The sequence below is a fragment of the Chiloscyllium plagiosum genome, chromosome 23 (assembly GCF_004010195.1).
Source record: "Chiloscyllium plagiosum isolate BGI_BamShark_2017 chromosome 23, ASM401019v2, whole genome shotgun sequence".
Classification (NCBI taxonomy): Eukaryota; Metazoa; Chordata; class Chondrichthyes; order Orectolobiformes; family Hemiscylliidae; genus Chiloscyllium; species Chiloscyllium plagiosum.
The window spans coordinates 9,717,844-9,736,974 of record NC_057732.1 but is presented as its reverse complement, the minus strand read 5'-3'; the positions used below and the strand labels follow the sequence as shown (position 1 = coordinate 9,736,974).

Genomic DNA, 19,131 nt, shown 5'->3' with positions numbered 1-19,131 from the left:
ATATTTTCTATTTGGCATAGTTAATTTAATTTCAATTGTCATCTGTCTTATTGCTTAACTTGTATATTTTTAAATATGTCCATCTTCATTCCTTGGTGCCAATACCTGTGTCTTGAAATAACTGTCTTGTTTTCTGACTCTTGACTGGTTTCTGTCTAGCTTCTTGCCCAGTTTCTACGTCACTATCTTTGTACTGCCCCCTCAGCCCAGTGTTCCATTAAGGTTCAGTTACTCAAATCACAAGAAATATACTGCTGCCTGCATTCAACTTAGTTTTATAAGAACTTGCTATGACTTGATATTTGAGAAAATCTAGCAAGTTTACAGATAACAGATCCCTAATGATGTTGGTTATCGTCTGGAACTTAGAATAGCTTAAATAAAGTTGTGATTCTCACATTCTAGTGCAAAGTGTTTGAAATACAGGTATTGGATAATTTGCTGCTTCTGAAAAGATAGTCAAGAGCAAGATATGTAATAGTGCTTGCATGCCAGTTCACAGAACTTGCTGAAGCTGCAAGGAACTTTGCATGTCTGAGTTCAAACCATCCCCCCTATCTTAGAGCGCTGCCGCCTTCTTTGTTGTATTTCAAGACTACGGACTATTTTCATTCTTGCTCTTTCAATGGTAATTTTTAGGGGTTTTTAAAAAACTATTATTGTTGTGACTCTACACCCTCAATTGCAAGAGGGATTGAACTTAACTCTCTAGAGGCAGACATCTAAATGTGGTTTGTTTGCCATGTCAGGTCTGGATGACAATATCTGCAATGTCTGGCTCACATCAGTTCCTTCAAAATTGTCTTGATTTATATCCAGTCAGTTGAATATACATTTGGCAACGATTTCAGCCATTTGCTAATTTTTGTCTCGATGATATGTGGTCCAGATATGTGCCTCCCTCGACTCTTTTGAACTTGAAAGTTGGCAAAAAATCCAAACTGGTTCATTGAATTTAAAGCCCATTGTATTGTTTATTTGTCATGTTAATTTTAGCTTTCATATGAAATTGTTTCCAGATTGCTTTCTTCCCAGAATTGCCATAAAATCTTTTGGCATGAAGGTTCCATTCTAGTACTTTTTTTGGGTGAAATTTGCCTTCACCAGCACAGGAGATTGCAGGAATTTAAACACAGATTGCCTTCAAAATTGGTTTAAAACTTTGTCAGGAGTGTTTGTGGCCCCTTTGAAGAGGCTGTAAAAATGAAGGCAGTTCTTTTGGAGTGTTTTAAAATCTTTGGCTAATTACTGCAATACCTAATTAATGGCTATCATTCAAGATGGTTTAATAAGTGGTGGTGGATTGACAGCAACTTAAAACTGTTTATTTTTTATGATTAAATCTAATTTCGGCTATATTAATTCAGTTGTACCAAGTTAGCCCCCCCCCACCCCCAAATATTAAGTGTATTTTAAAACATGTAATTTCATTTTTAAGCAAATATGTTTTAAAATGCAAAATTGCACTGGCTGAAGGCAGATTTTACATTTGGTGATATCCAAATGAGCTTAAACATTTTCCAGTCATACCCAAAGCAGACCACACTGTAACACGCATGTACTAATTATCCCACTGTTTTCTTTCCATTCATATTCCAATGAGGTCTGAAGTGAAAACGTTCAGGCTAAAGTTCCATTAGAATTCCAATTTGTGGAGTGCTTTTCTTACAACATAATGGGGTTGATGTAAATGTGTTAATATAAACTTGAAATTTAACTCTTTCTGTTGAAATGATAAACATTTAATTTGTCAAAATTGTTGCCATTTTCCAGAATGCAGTTCATAAGTTCTATTGAAATAGATATTGGTACAGCATTTGAGTTTGTCTTACTCCAATAATCTTTGGTTTTCAGAGAGTGCAGTATGTTGAATAAGCGGAAACTGATGCACTGATTTTGTTACTGGATTTGACTTTTGTTTTTAATCATACCCTCTTTGCCTTGTGTTCAATTTGTGAAGCAAAGGACATTCTCTTCCCTTATTCTGTAATCTCTCAAATTTGCAAGAAATAAGTGAAGAGATACAGAGGATTTGATTTACGTATATTTCCCTACTTTATCTCACCAGGGTTGCAGACTTGCCATTGCTGCTTTTCAGGTTATAAACATTTAAGATGCAAATAGCATTGTGATAATTTGTGGCTTGATGTGTGTCTTTTTAAAAATATATTTCTGCTTGTGGTGGGTTCCCATTATGGCACCAAATAAAGGTACATGCAGCAGAAATGCAACGTATTACTATTGACCATCTGAGCCAATGCACATTCAGTTTTAATGGAAACCTAGGTCAGATTGATTTAACTTATGAATTTCAATGAAGTGTACTAATAAAATTTCATTTATTTTGGAAGCATTAATTTTAGAGTTATCAAATTTGAGATAAAGTTAGTCTGTCTGGCGAGAGCCCTTTGAAGTATGTAGCCAAAGGTGAAGTATTGGTGGAAACTATCAATGGTGACTGTTGTATTGAATTTCAGTAGTGTTTTGACTTGAGAAATTTCCCCCTCCTGTGCTTAAAACATTTTATCAACGCACCCTAACCTAGTAGCAATACTGAAACTCAATTTACTGACAGATTGAGTAATTTATTTCATTGTTTGCGAGTTGGAAGCCTCTTTTGGTCATTGCAGTCTCCGGTGTATGGGGTTTAATAAGATGGTACAACATCTTACAGAACAAAGAAAGATGACATGAACTTTGCCAACAAAAATGTCCTCATTGAAAATGATCGAATTAAAGAATGTGAAACATGATATTTGTTAAGTCTCAGCTATAGAATTGAGCAAATCGGGACGATCGAGTATTTAACTGACAGGGTCAGTGGTGTTTCAGGCTTGATTAAACTCAGATAATCAATACTTCTTTCTGACTGATTTAAGGAATCCTTGACTTTTTCAGCTAAGTCCTCAGGATAAGCTGGGTGTTGATGAGACGTTGATACAAATTTTCACTCATCAGTACAAAGTGCCAACAGCATTTCCAGGCTTTAAAAAACAGGACCAGTGCAGAGTGAAACTTACTATGTTAAATAAGTATTTAATCCCAATCCTGAAAAGCACCTACTCAATTATCACATGTCCAGTTCTACTCCCAAGTTAACCACCCCTTCAAACTCTTGTGTGCTGATGCTGTCAGTCATGACCATTGTAGTTGGCAGTATCTGCTAAATTTAAACTCTGGCAGAGAGCATGAATGGTCAGGTGGTAATCAAACTAGCCATTCAGTTCCAACTGAATGGAATGTATTCTGACTTTAAACCGTGCTTTTCTTGAATTTGTAAAGCTTACATATGAGTGATCAGTGAAAGGATCTCTGTTGCCAAGTCTGTTCAGATTGAGGAGCCAGTAATGTGCTTTGTGCCCTCCCCATGGAGTAGTAAGGCAGTCATTCACTGGAATGTTTCCCATAGGCAAGTTCCTGACCTCTGCTAGTTATTTGTGAGGCATTTCTGTTTACAGAAGGAGTGGAAAAACTTGATTCATATCTGACATGCTAGGCAAGCCTATTATTGTAGTCACTTATGTTTATTTTGTTCCATTGCATAAAGATGATTGCCACTGTTTCGCTTAAAAGTGAGAATTACATGAATCAGTTCTTCGCTTTCTTCTTACTCTAGTTATTCACAAAATTGCTAGTCACTTTAAGTTTTTTGTGTAAATTACCTAACTAGAAAAGTTAATTCCAGGTGATGGCAAGATGACTTTGGCTGTAAAAATAGCTTTGTTTGTTTAATATTATAGAATATTAACCCCAATGCAGCATCTTAGCTGGTTCTGAAACATGCATTATCTGACATTTGTCACTCACCTTGGTGATTATTTCATCATGCTTGATGCAAAGAATTATTTTGCACCTGTTAGAAATTTTGTTCTTTACAAAATGGTTACTGTCCCCCGGCATATTTGAAAGCCTAAACAAAGTCTTTGTTTATCTCTTCAGACAGCTTGTCAAATATGAGCCTTAAATTCATTCCTTTAAACTGGGATCAGCCTCATTTTGATATCTGCGTGGCACTTCGAAGCTGAACATTTCTGATTTGTATTTTTAGTTGCAGTGTGACCTGGTCACAATTTCAGCATGATCTCGTCTTTTTTTTCGAATTGATCTGGTACTATAACCTGGCATTCTATTAACTTCCTTTATTGCTCTTTTAGTGGATGTGCTGAGCAACCTTTTGGCTAATATCTCCAGATCCCTTTCAACTTGGCGAGTTTTGTCACATGATTATGAGTGTCTCCCATTCTTCCTTCTCCCAATGTTTTGTACTTTGCATTTGTCCTTCATGTGAAGCTGACCAATTCAGAATGATATCCTGTTGAGTTGTCTGTGTAAGATCTTTACTGCCTCTGTGTCTGCTGCTCTTTTCTCTGTTGTTCATCAGCTTGGTGAACTTTACTCAGCAAGCTTATAAACCCTGCCCTGATTGTTGACCTGAAACTTGAACATTAAATTTGTGATTAAAAGATTTCTTTTGTATTGCCTGCATTAAAAGATAGCATATTAAGTAAAAGATCTGATGTTTGCATATTCAAATGTGATGCGTTCTTCTAATTTGAATTCAGAATTTGAGGTATCAGGAGAGAGTGTACACTATCTTTGTTTGACTTCCAAATAGTTGGTTAAAGAAGGAATCAGCATTACAAAGATCAATCTCAAAAGCAGCCCAGATTGATAGGATAAAAGCCAGCTATGTGAAAGTCCTTGTGAAATTATAACATAAAGATATCAAATTAATGCAGTATGAATGCGCGTCTGCCTTTGAACATGTGGGAACAGTGCTTGTAGTTGTACTAAATTGTGTGCTGCAAATCACATGTTATAATGGGAGCCCAGAAGAAAGGAAGGTGCTCAGCTGCCAAGCTCTGGCATTCCTTATCTTCTGTTTTCCAAAACGTTTAGTTTTTATTAAAGGAGAAAAGGTTGTACCTGGAATATTGAATGGTACTCCCTTGAAGGAGTCTTTAAAACATTTGCCAAATTTATATTTTCAGGTATTTGTCTGTCTATGGAAAGGGTGCAAAGTATACAATACACCATCTACTAGCCAGAGCTGGCTGCAGAGGCACATGCTTACACACAGTGGAGACAAACCCTTTAAGGTATGTGTAAAAACATCCATTGCAAATTCTATCCAGTTGTGGCTCCAGAAGAACGTGGGTGAAATTTCATATGGAATGAATCAAAAGTCATAGGTTTCAAATATATGGTGATTCAGAACTCTCAAAATGCCTATCCTTCTGCTTGGCTTAAGTCAGAGACTATATTGGAAACCAGTTTTGCAGATGAAAGCTAACTATACAACTGCCTTTTGAGCTTTGGCTAGTTTATCTGTAGCATGATGCATAATTGGCAGGCCGATGCTGCTTGCTGCACATCTGTCAAGGTCATTGGATGACCGACGAAAGAATTCTCTATCTGAACACTTGTATGCATAGAAAATAAAACAGTCTTATGTAATTCAGAGTTGAGCACCTGGTTCTCTTTGAAAATGCTCATTTTAATTAGACTTTAAATTAGACTGCAAACTTGATCATCTTAGTATGCTGCAGGACTTTCTTTTGGCAGGATCTGTCATTCCTTGCATGACATGAGACATCAAGTTAAAATCACAGTGCTTTCAAAATATTTTTGAAATATCAGTGCACTGATATTTTAAAAAAAGACCAGATAACTGCACCAAACTGATGGCCTGAATACAACAGTGTGAAAAAGTGAAACAAACTACAGAGGAGGTAAGGTAGGTTTATAATGTAGGACTAATATATTCACTGCTTCAAATCAAGGGTTAGAATCTAATATCTGTTATTAGATCAATCCATTGTTATGCACCTGACATTTTAATAAAATTTAGTTTTCTTCTGGAATTGTTTCTCATCTTAATTGATACACTTGAAGTTTTACCAGTCAAATCCTGCTGGGACTTGGATATGAAAATGTAAGTTGAAATTCATATTAGCCATAATTATTAATATTATCGACACAACACACAGCAGATCAGTTAGTAACTCATTTAATACGCTTTCTTTAATTGTGTTGTCTGCTTCTGTTTAAATTGAGTGGAGTGTTCCTTCTTGAAGGCTAAGGACCGGGGAGGAGGAAAAGCCGAAACTGGCAGCAGCTGAAACTGATCAGATTGTAATAATGGATTGTGCATTGTACTGTGGAACTGAGGATAGGTGGTTGAGGCTGGTTTCAGATCTCCTTCAGATCAGCTTCTCCTCATTTACAGTAGGCACTTTCCTAATATTGTTCCCCAAACATATTTTTTTAGTAGAACTTTAGGGACAAAAATTGATCATTGAGCTCCGCAAGCCTTTTATTCTTCTATATGATCATGAGCAATTTTGGATTACTCAGTTGGCTGGTTAATGATGCAGAGTGATACTGCAGCATTGTTTCAATTTCCATGGTGGCTGAGGCATGGTGACCCTCATGATGAACTCGCCATCAGTATGTGTGTCTAATGAAACAGCACCTTGGTGTCCAATGGAACTTTAAATTTCATGGTTTATTGTGCTTCAACTCCATCTATTTGTCATTACTGTGACCATACAATACCCTTAAATGACAAATGGATTATAACTTGTTTATCTTTGTTTTTAGTTGACTCAGGGACTACAGCATTTAATGAGAATTCCAGATTTTCACTTTCTTTCATGAAACGGTTTCCAGACTTCAGTCTTGAAAGATCTTCCCCTAATTCGAAGTTTCAGATTGTTGATGGTTACCATGTGTCTCTGCTCTTGAATGTCTTTATCATTTTGATCATGTCAGTTGTTATCAACTGTCTAATCTCAAATGAATTCAAGCAAAGTTTATGTAACCTTTCATAATTTAACTCTTGAAATTCAAGACTTTGGGGAGTATCACACCAATGCCAAAAATGTTCAGTGGAAAGATGTATTAAACTCTTAATTCTCTCCAAAGCTAAAGCACATCTCCATTAACTCTGGGTGGATATATCGTTCTTACTTAGTTTTAACTCCAATTTTGTGAAGTCTTGATGAATTTGCAAACCAACCACCGAGTTCCATTTCCAGAAAGCTTTGCGTTTATATAATGCTTCGTGTCACTGTTGAATGTCTGTCATTTATATGGGATACCTTTTGATCTGTAGCACTGTTGTAAAGTCTGAAACATGGCAGTCAATTTGAATTTAGCATGCTCCTTTGCACAGCAATGTCATTGTGATCTTAATAGGTTTCTGTTGTGGAATACATTTTTGGTGAAGACAACTCGCTTAATCTAGGTAGTGTTTTGGGATGCTTAATGTCTAAAACAGCAGTTAATTTCATATCTCATTCAAAAGACTGGGTTTCCAACAGTGCACTACTTGAATACTTATGCATACATGATTGGGACTTGGACATGGAACCATGTCGTTCAGAGGAGAATGGCTGACATCATGTTTTTGGAAGATTCTTCATTTTTCTTAAAGTAGCTGACTTGCTGTTTGCATGAAAATGAATGAACATCTTGCTATAGTTTAATTCAAAAGTAAGTGATTACATCAAAAATCTAAAGATCTAAAAGGTTTAATTTGAAAATGGAAATTTGGTTATAATGGTGTGCTGCATTTGAGTTATTTGGTTTATTTGTGTAACTGCGGATTTTTGAGTTAATCAGTCGGCCTATTGTACAATTATGATTTTTATAGTGGTTCGCTTTTGATGTTGCAAAGTGAAATGTGATTTTTTTTTTCTGGTGTATTTTGTTTCAGTGTGTCGTTGGTGGGTGTACTGCCAGCTTTGCATCACAGGGTGGCCTTGCTCGTCACGTACCTACACACTTCAGCCAACAGAACTCTGCAAAAGTCACTAGTCAGCCGAAGGTTAAGGAGGAGTCACCTTCTAAAGCAGTTATGAACAAACGGAGAAGGCTAAAGAATAAACGACGACGTTCACTACGTAAGTTATTATTTCTGATTTGTTATACTTACTTCCAACCAACGATCTCCTTTCTAGTTCTAGCTTCTATGGTTTAAATAAGAGCGATATTCCACTATGTCCTTGGATGTAGCAGTTGATATTTGGTTCATCTCATCTCAGGAATGTATTAACTTTGTTCAGTGTGATGGTTTTTATTTCGCTGGTGACTATGCATGATTGATCCTAATTGCCTTTGGTTGTAGCAATGCCTGTAATTTGTAAAAGAAAAAAATTTCCCAGTTGTAAATGGGTACTTTGCCATTTAAGGCAGATATGGCAAAAATGATTTTGTATGGATGAGTGCGTTGGCCTGATGATTTCGTTTCCTCCTCACCTACCCCAATCTCCTTATTAAATGTTAGTAAATGCCCAAAGGGTTTATTGATGCCTTTTAGGAAATTGAATTTCCAACTCTTGCATACTTCAGCCTGTGTATGATTGAAGTCTTGTTTCAGGTGGTTTAACGCCTACCTTCTGAGATCTCCTGTGTAGATACTCAGATGGACAAATGCAAGAGTATCTCTAGTCGCAAGATGGGTTTACCACTGTCTTCAGTTACCCACTGAAGTAGTGAGACGTTTGGTTAGCTCAATAATCTGAGTATGAAGATAATTCATTTCAACTCCAAATAATTATTCTTCATATTTAACTATTGGCCTAACTTTGTTTTGCCTTAGGCAGACTTTAAGGCGTTGAACAAAATTCTCGAAATAGAATGATTTTAGTCAACAGAAAGCCTGATCAGATTAACAATGACTTACTTACTTTCAGTTGGCTTCTGTGCTGGAAATTATCCAAGGGGCTCCTGTTATGAACTTTTTCCAGGGATCCACAAATTTATCTTTACAAATGATCTTCCTAACAGCCACATCACTTCTTGCAGCAGTCACAGTGCCTTTTTATTTTGAGATTTAAGTGTCTCGCAACACATTGGGCCCTTTGACAGCTCCTATGAAAAACTTTTATGAGTTACGTGGGGTTAGGATTGTGGTCGTCAGGCCTTTGAAGTTTGAGACTGGTTGCAATGTAGTTTGGAGGGACAGCTTACCATTGTTACTGGTGACTTAAAGTAGGTTCTTAAGCTCCTAACTTCACGTAGATATCTATAATCTTTTGAGAGAGTTAGATCCTCTGAATTCTATGCCTTTAATGGACTCTCTTGGAGGGTTTCAAACATGGGAAATGCTCATTGGGGAATTCAGTTTCCTGTGCAATTCCCATGGGCTTTCTGCATGACACCGACATGTACCTCAATCTACGTAGCTTCAACATTTCAATGGCCTTTGGAATATCTGTGGCTATGTAACAACTCGTCAAATATTCAAAGCACAGAGATGCAGTTTGGTGGATGATATGTTCACAAAATTTGAATGATTGCCACTTAATTTCGCTATGGTTTAATTGTCTTCCTTCTTTAATGAAACACTGGATGACCGACTTAGAACATAGAATATTACAATGCAGTACGGGCCCTTCGGCCCTCGATGTTGCGCTGCCCTGTGAAACCAATCTGAAGCCCATCTAATCTACACTATTCCATTCTGGTCCATATGCCTATGCTTACTATTATTAAGCTTTATAGAGCAGCATGCTTGCAGAAATAAGAATAAAGTGCTTTTGTTTTGTTCTTTTATGATATATGAACAGGGAAGAGTTTGTCTGAAGTTCTGGCAATGACTCCAGCATTAGTTGCTCCAAGGTGAGACTGAGCACCAAAACTCAGTGGTTCAGGCTGCTTTGTCATGGTAAGCAGAAGGAGTTTTGCTGTTATCACGATCATTTTGCTGATAAGCAAATAATTGAGAGACATGATTCATGCATGTGGATGGATAAGACCTCTTTTTCTGTCATCCCCACTGCTAGTGGAGGTGCTCTGTTCAGAGATCACAATGCCAAATGTGTGAAATAGGAGGAGAATGCAGGTGGGCTTAAGTGCAGGCAGTTTGTTGCTGTCTGGCACATATAAATAATTTGACTTTGGTCTAACCTGTACATGAAAAAAGTACACTATTTTTCTACAGTTGAATCACCAGATTGATTGTCCCTCAAGTGAGCACAGATAGTGTTCACTGATGTGGTGTATATAACATTTGTGGTGTCAGCAGAAGGCTACTTTGAACCATTTACAGTGTAATAACATTTTTGTCTTTATTGAAGTAACAATTTCGAATTTGAGAACTCTTTTGATTTCTGATGTACATGAATGACTTTTTGATCTTGAAGCATTTCCATGTTTTCCACTGATTTTGGTGGTTGCAAAAGCTTGGCTTTTATAAGCCAGGATATAATCTGCAACCCAGCCCATGCTGGTTATTTCTTTGTAATTGCAACACCTTTTATGATCAAATACCTTTTGGTGACAGATGGTACAGTGATATATTACAGGTATTGTAACAGATGAGTTTTACTGTGGTCAGGACTGTAAGAAAAGCAAGCTATAAATTTGACCTGAGCCAGTGACACAAATTTATGTAGCTGTGGGAAATTGGGGTAAAGGTACATTGCAGCCAAGTGATATTTTTGGATGGTATATATAAAAGTGAATGTGTTCAGTTCCAACTAGATTTGGAACCGAGGAAACATTTTTTTTGAGGAAGAATCAAATTTGCATTCTGAATCTTTGAGTGCTGCTTTAATTCCTCTATGTCCTATTAAAATGAGATCATCGAGAGTCTATGATTTGCATCTGGATACGCAGGCTAACTTGTCATGGTGTACAGCTTGTAGTTGAAGCACTTGCCATCCTTTCAGCCAGTTTGAGTTTGCGTGTTTAACATTAACCACCCGAATTTGTTTACCTTTATGCTGTGCATGTTTTGCCTAAAATATGTAAGCATAATTTGAGGTGGAATTCTGACTGACCCTTTTAAAATTTTTGACCCATATCGCACTTACTGTTTTTACATTTTATCTTGAGAGCAGATTTTATTTAATTTTTGATCTATCCTCTAGTAACTAATTGGATAGATTTCAAAAATATTGGTAATTCAAGTGAAGTTATATATATTAAAGTGAACAGCCCTTTGATAACTTCCTTTTATTTTGCAGCAAGACCACATGACTTTTTTGACGCACAAACAATGGATGCAATACGACATCGGGCCATCTGCTTTAACCTGTCAACTCATATTGAAAGCCATGGAAATGGGCATAGTGTTGTGTTCCATAGCACAGTGAGTAAAATTTTCCTAATGGACTGCTTTTCTACTTAATGCTGTTGACTTGCAGGCATGAAAATAAGTTCTTAGTATCATAATATCCTTTCAACTCAATCTAGTGGAGACTGCAAATGTGGGCTGGAAGTACATAGGATAAAAGATTGAGACAGACGTCTGTCAAGTGAGAACATACATGGCTCATTTCTTGCTAGGTTTCTTGTGATAATTAAGTATGCTGACGAGACAACTCCATCTGTAACAATATCACAATTTACTCTGGCCATATTCCCCTCATTGTACATTCTGGCGATTGATGGTTGGATGCTTCATACAAAAAAAGTCTTCTGCAGTGACTGCGTTTATGTATCAACTGGATGAGCATATGAAATCCATTTAATAGTGAGGTCTTCCAATTGAATGTTAGTCATTCAACGATGTTTAGTCTATTGTTAATCATAAATTCCTGAATTATTTAATAGTGTTGAGCTGATTGATCGCTGTTAGGTTGAGAGCAGTTTGGGATTCCATGTTGGCCTTTGCACCCTGGACTAGCGAGCAGTAACATCAACTACCATAGACTATTGTATACAAATGTAAGTCTTGAACATATTAAAATCCCACAACAGGTTGTCTGAGTGCACTTGTGTATCGTATAGAGACTCAGTAGTTTTGCATCCAGGTACATTAGGCCATCTGTCATGTCATGAAGCTTTTGTGTAAGCAATTTCCACCCTTTTAGCCAATTTGAGATGATGTACGTAACATGAACCACTTATTTTTGTTGTTTTGCCTAAAATATGCAAAATATGTAAAATATATCAAGCTGAGCAATAAAAATGAATGTGAGCAGTTGGACCTTTCTCTGCACTGAGGAACTGTGCATCACTTATGAGAAGATGGTAAAGACAAACTGTTTCAGAGAATGATTGTTTTCAGTAGTTTAATTTGATAAATCAGTGCCTTCCCATAGATTTTTGTCAAAAGAAATAATTTTACGGCAGCAAAAGAAACCTGGATATGTTAAATTTTATGGGTTCAGTTCAGTATTTTTCCAACTTTATTACAGTCTACCAGAAGAAAGGGATTATATCTGTTTGATTAATTCATACAAACGAAATTCCATAAAAAAAAAGTCCTGCTTCACAGCAATGCAAATCATGCATGTTTAGTTAACACACAAACTAACCATTTATTAATATAATCAAAGGCAATTTCTAGACATAGACTCGATACCCATTCAGTTGCTTTTAGGACACTTTACTATCCACCAGTGGTCCTACCTTAAGTTTCACTGAAGAATAAAATCCCTGCGAAACAACTGCTGGTTGCTACGATCCCCAGAGCCAATGTGATAAACCACAGATTTTTGTCTATTGGTATTATGAATTCACCGCTGGTATGATGACTTCATACAGTCATTCTGCATTTTAATGCACTTAATAAATTATGCCTTCAAAGCTGATCCAGATAAGCTGAGGAAATCTATTGCAGAAAATTGCTGGGGAGCAAAGTAAAGGGCTTGCAAGCTAAGTATTGATCTAGGGTTGATATATACACAAGGTGTTTTAAATTCATTTGGTGGGGATGCAGGTGTCACTGGCTGGCCAGCATTTATTGCCTGTGCTAGTTGCTCTTGAGAAGGTGGTAGTGAGTAGCCTTTTTGAGCACTGCAGTCCCTAATGTCATTAGGGAGGGAATTCCAGGATTTTGACCCAGAAGCAGTAAAGGAATGGCAATATAATTACAAGTCAGGATAGTGAGTGGCTTAGAGGGGCACTTGATGGTGGTGTTCCCATGTATTAGATTAGATTAGATTACATTACAGTGTGGAAACAGGCCCTTCGGCCCAACAAGTCCACACCGACCCGCCGAAGCGAAACCCACCCATACCCCTACATTTACCCCTTACCTAACACTCCGGGCAATTTAGCATGGCCAATTCACCTGACCCTGCACATCTTTGGACTGTGGGAGGAAACCGGAGCACCCGGAGGAAACCCACGCAGACACGGGGAGAACGTGCAAACTCCACACAGTCAGTCGCCTGAGGCGGGAATTGAACCCGGGTCTCAGGCGCTGTGAGGCAGCAGTGCTAACCACTGTGCCACCGTGCCGCTAGAAAGACAAGGTATTGTTGACCTTGTCTTTCTAGCTGGAAATGGTCGTGGGTTTGGAAGGTGCTGTCTAAGAATCTTTGAATTTCTCCAGTGCATCTTTTAAATAATACACATTGTTGCTATTGAATGATAGTGGAGAGAATAGATACTTGTGGATGCAATGCCAATCAAGCAGGCTGCTTTGGATGGTGTCAAGCTGCTTGTGTTATTGGGGCTGCACTCATCCAGGCAAATGGGGAGTATTCCATGGCTCTCCTGACTTTTTAGATGATTGGTAGACTCTGGGAAATGTGGTGGTGAGGTATTCGCCGCAGTATTCCTCGCTTCTGATCTGCTCCTGTAGCTACTGTATTTATGTGGTGAATCCAGTTGAGTTCCTGATCAATGATAACTCCCAAAGGGCAGTGGCTAGATTGTCTCATTAGTAATGGCCATAGCATGCATTTGTGCAGCGCGAATGTTATTTGGTTGACACATAATGCAATCTATATTACATAGCATTAATTCCTTGTTAGTTTCTGTGTATGCACATTGGCTGAGGATTGGATTATAGTGCACTTGCCTCAGTTCAAAGTATCATCAGAGGCTTTCTGTTGAGGATTATTTTCAACTGTTTGAACAAAGCAATACACCTGCACATGGATCTGTGTATATCGTGATGGAATAGAGAAATGTTGGTCAATAAACAATGTAGCTAGCTGAAAAACTTGAACTAGCAGTGATGAATACAGGATAATTTGCATTTTTCAATGTCAAATCAGGTTCTTCAGTTTAGTTAACCCCTGTGATTGTGCTGATGTTTGTCACTCCTTTGAACTAAATGTCCTCGTCAGTCTTGATCAGGTGGTATAGCTATGTGCAAGCAATATTAAACTTGTTTCTACTAGCTGACCTTGTGATGCTTCATAAACATCAAAAATTCAGCACAATGCTTGGTTTGGAAAAAGGTTAGATGATTGAGCAAAATATAGACCAGGGAGCAGGCACCAAACCAGTTAAATTTCTTCAGCAGATTCTGAATTAACTCCTTAGATTCAATTACTTGAAGGCATGATGTCCTGATGCCCCTCAAGGCAAATACCCATGTAACCTCCACGTGGTTTAAATTGCTGTCTTCTGTCATCCATTTCACAGGTATTGAGAAAGTCAATGGGCTGGATGGGTAAAGGACCAGAGGTCCCATCTTTTGTATGAGATATTAAACCAGGGCCCCGTCAAAACACAGTAGATACTAAAATACTCTGTTACTATTTCAACTAAGAGCAGGGTAATTATCTTCTGTGACCTAGGCGGTATTTAGTCCTCAGTTGTAAATTGCGTAGGACATTGTGGTCATTAGCATATTACTCTGACTTTATTGTGCTCAAATGGCTGCTGTATTTCTTGAATTCTGCTAGGTACTACTTTCCAAAGGTGCTTTTAGGAAATGTGGTTGTACAAAGTACTATATAAATGCATACCTATGTTTATGCAAAAGTATCAGGAATGTTGTTAGATTGGGGGCATTGGGTTATAGTTGCTGCAGAGGTATTTTGTTATATGCACAGCACCTCAGCCTAAGTTACTCAAGATGTTAAGTTGGTGAGAACAATTCAGCTTCACAGTAAACTGCCATACTCTCATTTTATGAGACTGTGTTTCCACATTTATTATCCATTAATGTTGCTTATGCTCCTAAGAGCTTAGCTGTTTGGAACACAACTCACTGTTTTGACCTTCAAACAGGGGTTATGTTTCTGATCAAAGAAATAATGGGAGCCATCTAGAGGTGACACTTCAGTCTGTATCTGTTTTGTTCTTAAAACAAAACAAAGACCTGTTGATGGTGGAAATCGGCAACCTTTTCCTAGCTACAGTCAGTTCTAAAGCAGGGTCACTGGAGTCTAACATTAATCGTTTTGTTTTTGTCTCTGTTTTGTTCTTCGTGGATTAACCAGAAACTCTGCAGTGCGGTCAGGGGACCCAATCCATGCTTTATAGGTTAGATATTACATGGGGCATGTGTTCTAACAGACATGAATGGTTTGTTTTTATTTCTCTTCGTTTTCACAATTGCATCCTTGTTTTTAATACTTTATTTAACCTCAATATGTACTAACCTGTAAGGTAGGTTTTTTCAGACTGTTTTCCGAGAGTTTAGCCCATTGCTCTTCCAGTTTCTGACTAATTTGGTATAAAATGTTGCTAAATTAGTAACTTTCTTCTTGAGTCAGGATGGCTTGTGCAAGAAATGAAGTGACATGACTGAGTTATTGAAACAGGATAAGATGGTGTTGTGCTGCTTATCTGACAAACAGTTCTTCACCTTTGTATATATAATGTTGAGCATACTGAATAAAATATCCTGTTGCGCACGAAATTTAGAGAGAATGTTTGGACACACTGACTTAAATGTTTGCTGCATTGTTGCTGAGCTTTAGGCACAAATTCTATTATTTTTACTGTGGAAATATTTAGTTCAAGAGAATACAGCAACTACAAAATCCTTTCTGCCAATGTAAAATCACTCTAAATTTGAAACTCTAAAGTGTTTATAGTATGCCTGAATTTTCCCTTCCAATTGAGGTTAGACCCTCCATGTCAATGTAGGTGCGTTGAATTGGACCTTGTTTAGGCGTTTCCTTTGATCAGAGGGAGAAATTAGAGTTTTTGTGGGGTTGCAATTTTTGTGTTCATCCCACCAATGCTTGTCACAGAATATAACATGATGTTAAATGTATGAACCCTTTCCTTTTGATTCTCAGAATATAAACTGTCCTTAAACTGTGAAAATGTAGATTTAAAATAGACCATGTTCACCACATCAAGTTGGAGCAGGGTATGGAGGAATCCGTTATAGATGCTAATCGTAGAAAGAAAGACTAGATAGCTGTGAGGTAAATCATTGCTTTAATAAATTGTTCTCGTTCAAGCTGATTTTTGGTCATTTAATCTTTTTTCTTTGTTCCTTTTTTCCCCCGGCCCTTTGTTTTTTTTTAAATCACTAAGACCTTGCGCTGAATGTTAACAATGTCCATTTTACACAATATTATCTGCAAGGCAAAGGAGACTTTTGGAGGGATTGCAAGTAATTATATCTCAGGAACTCCCAAAGTAGAAATGGCTGCAAAAGGAGAGGGGGAAATCAAATATTTGTTTCTGATGCAAAGATGTAGAAACCTTCACTGATTAAGAATCTAGAAAGAATACAGTTAGACCAGGGAGAAGGTTTCTTTGTCCCATTCTCTCAAAAAGCATGGGAGGATTCTGCATTATCCTTAACCCACTGCTTCTAAATCCCTTTTAAAGGAAGCATTTCAAATAGTTAAATGTTTTACACAGTACAGTGGAGTTCAGTAGATTTCCTTGCATCATTGGCATGGTAGACTTGCACAGGAAATACCCCAGTTTTAATGCAGCACATCACAAGTGCACACCAGTACCAATCTGGTGATCACCATTTTTGAGCTCATGCAGAATGCTAATCTTGTGAATGATAGCTGCCATTGAGAAGATTGCCAGTCGCTTCCTGTACAGAAGCAACTCATCCTACAGTCTGACACAGCTGATAGGGCTACAATTCTCTATTGGATTCTGCTTAAATCAGTGAGATTAGCAAATAATAGAATTTGAAGCCTCCTTTTATGTTTGGCAATCTAATTTCTTTCTTACATAGTTGATTCATATTAGCTGAAGCTAAAATGATGTTAATCATAGCAACTCTAAGAATGCAATGGCTAGATTACAATAACAGTTTTTCAGTAAAATGGTGTACAAAATAAAGAACTCCTCCAAACATTTGTTGTATGATGTGCAATCTAATGTATTTGTCCACAAGAGGGCAGCCAGCACTCATTTTAAGAAGCTGCATTTCTTTAGACCTCTCCATGAGCTTTGAGTCAAAGTTGTGACAGTATTTGGCCTCAGTTTGTTTTCTACTGTAGTTGACATATGGATGCAAGATGTCAAAGTGCATAGCACCCTTTTTGTTTTTGTAATTACAAGGCATCCAAAGTCGAACATTTTGAAATTTTATCACTATTGTAACATAATAGAACATACCAGCTAAGTTTTAGTCCTCATAAAAACAGTGTGTTCAGTAAGCATATAAACCCTCGGTGCCCTTTGGTTCTTAAGTGACTTCATGGATTTTCTTCATTGCACATGAGAAGGTTGAAGTCTTTGCTTAACATCCCACCTGAACGTTTGCACTTCTGTCATTGGAGTGTAGCCTCATTTGTTTCGTCTCTGGAGCCTGACACACACCCCCACCCCAATCTTATGACTAAGATGCAAGAATTCTGCCAACTAAACAATGTTACTCTTCTTACAGAAAAACTGAGTGCCACTTTCATCCATGCTGGGATGCTTTAATTTACAGCACAGCCACTAATTTAGAAGTACAGTTTTTGATCTGGATGATTGAGACATTGGTGTACATCTCATGATGTTTGATTGTTAAAAGATTTAGCCATTTGAATCCTGTGAAAGCACACTGCATTTGGTATATTGTGGACAATTCTGAGCATATCCTGAGGAGCAGCATTCAAGATCAAGCTTGGGCTATTGTGAAGGGTTTCATGTTTATCATGTATTGAACCTTATGTGGAGCTAATATGTGCTAGTTTATGTTAAATAGTTTTTAAAAAAACTATTTAATATGTACATATAACTACATTGAAAATAAGTTTATTGAGAACAGAACTTTAATATTTTATAATTTTGACTTTAATTCAACTTTAGAAGGAAAGACTAAAGTTTACCACAGGCTGTTGTGCTGTAACACACTTCGTTAGCTTGAATTGGCTAATCTTGATTGACAAATTATGGACGTTGCTTGGAGAACATAACTTTTCAACTGAACGAGTATAGCGATTTTCTATTAGTGATCTTCTACAGCATAATTTTCTATAGTTGGTTTCCATAGCACAGTTTTCTGTAGTGTAAAATTGCAGAGGAACAAACTGTTGTATTATAACAGAATGACCTCTGCCGAATTATTTGAAGTCTGGTGTTTTTGTCAAATGAACTCAAGTTGCACAGTCATATAATTGAAGCATGGCTTGTCTGCCACTCATTGGATACTTCTCAAAAGTGCTCTTGCATTTAAAGGTGTGGGGAGGCTGAGTAGTGTTGCTGTGCATTTGTGGTAATTTGCAAACTGCCTGTTTCCTGGGCAAAGTGCTCTGGTGATTAAGTACTGTCTGCCATGAAAGCTGATCTAGAGATGGGGACTTAGAACCACTGAGGAGAAAATCCCCAAAAGAGAGATATCTAGATTAACCCCATGATTGATTATTAGCAATGTTACTAGAGATCAGACAGATTATTAAATGTCACATGAATTGTGCAGATGTTAGATTATGGATGATATGTTTTGAAACTCTCCTTTATTTCAGCAATGAAATACATTTCTGCAGGTGAGTTGATTGGATTTTATGGCTTTTGAGATAAGCATCCTGAAGCTTATTTCCTTCATCTGCAGGAAATGCAGTCAGATCCTGCTCCTCACAGAACGAGTTAGGGAACTGGAACTGGAGTTGGATGAACTGAGGATTATTCGAGAGGCTGAGAGGGTGATAGAAGCTACAGGGACATAGCTATGCCAGAGAACAGAGGTAGCTGGGTAACCGTTAGAGGTGGGAAGGGGAGGAAGCAGGCAGTGCAGGGATCTCCTGTGGTCGTTCCCCTAAACAATAAGTATACCGCTTTGGATACTGTTGGGGTAGCAGGGGTAAGCTGCAGTGACCGGGTCTGTGGCGCGAGGTCTGGCTCTGAGACTCGGAAGGGAAAGGGGGAGAGGAGGAGAGCGCTAGTTATAGGAGACTCTCTATTTAGAGGGACGGACAGGCGGTTCTGTGGACATGGGCGAGACTCTCGGATGTTTTGTTGCCTCCCGGGTGCCAGGGTCCGAGACGTATCGGACCGTGTCTTCAGAATCCTTAAGGG

The 19,131-nt window shown here is 37.8% G+C and overlaps 1 protein-coding gene across 12 annotated transcripts in view; it reads left to right on the top strand.

Moving 5' to 3' along the window:
• Positions 1-19,131, top strand: part of aebp2 (AE binding protein 2) — a 194,997-nt gene that overhangs the window by 25,611 nt on the left and 150,255 nt on the right. For all 12 annotated transcript variants that reach the window (XR_006315049.1, XR_006315052.1, XR_006315051.1 and 9 more), the window contains exons 3-5: positions 4,992-5,099; positions 7,721-7,907; positions 10,977-11,101. Coding sequence is in view for 8 of the 12 variants with exons in the window: in XM_043713488.1 (XP_043569423.1) it covers positions 4,992-5,099; positions 7,721-7,907; positions 10,977-11,101 (420 nt within the window). In the remaining 4 variants the exon portion in view is untranslated. The remainder of the gene's footprint in view (positions 1-4,991; positions 5,100-7,720; positions 7,908-10,976; positions 11,102-19,131) is intronic.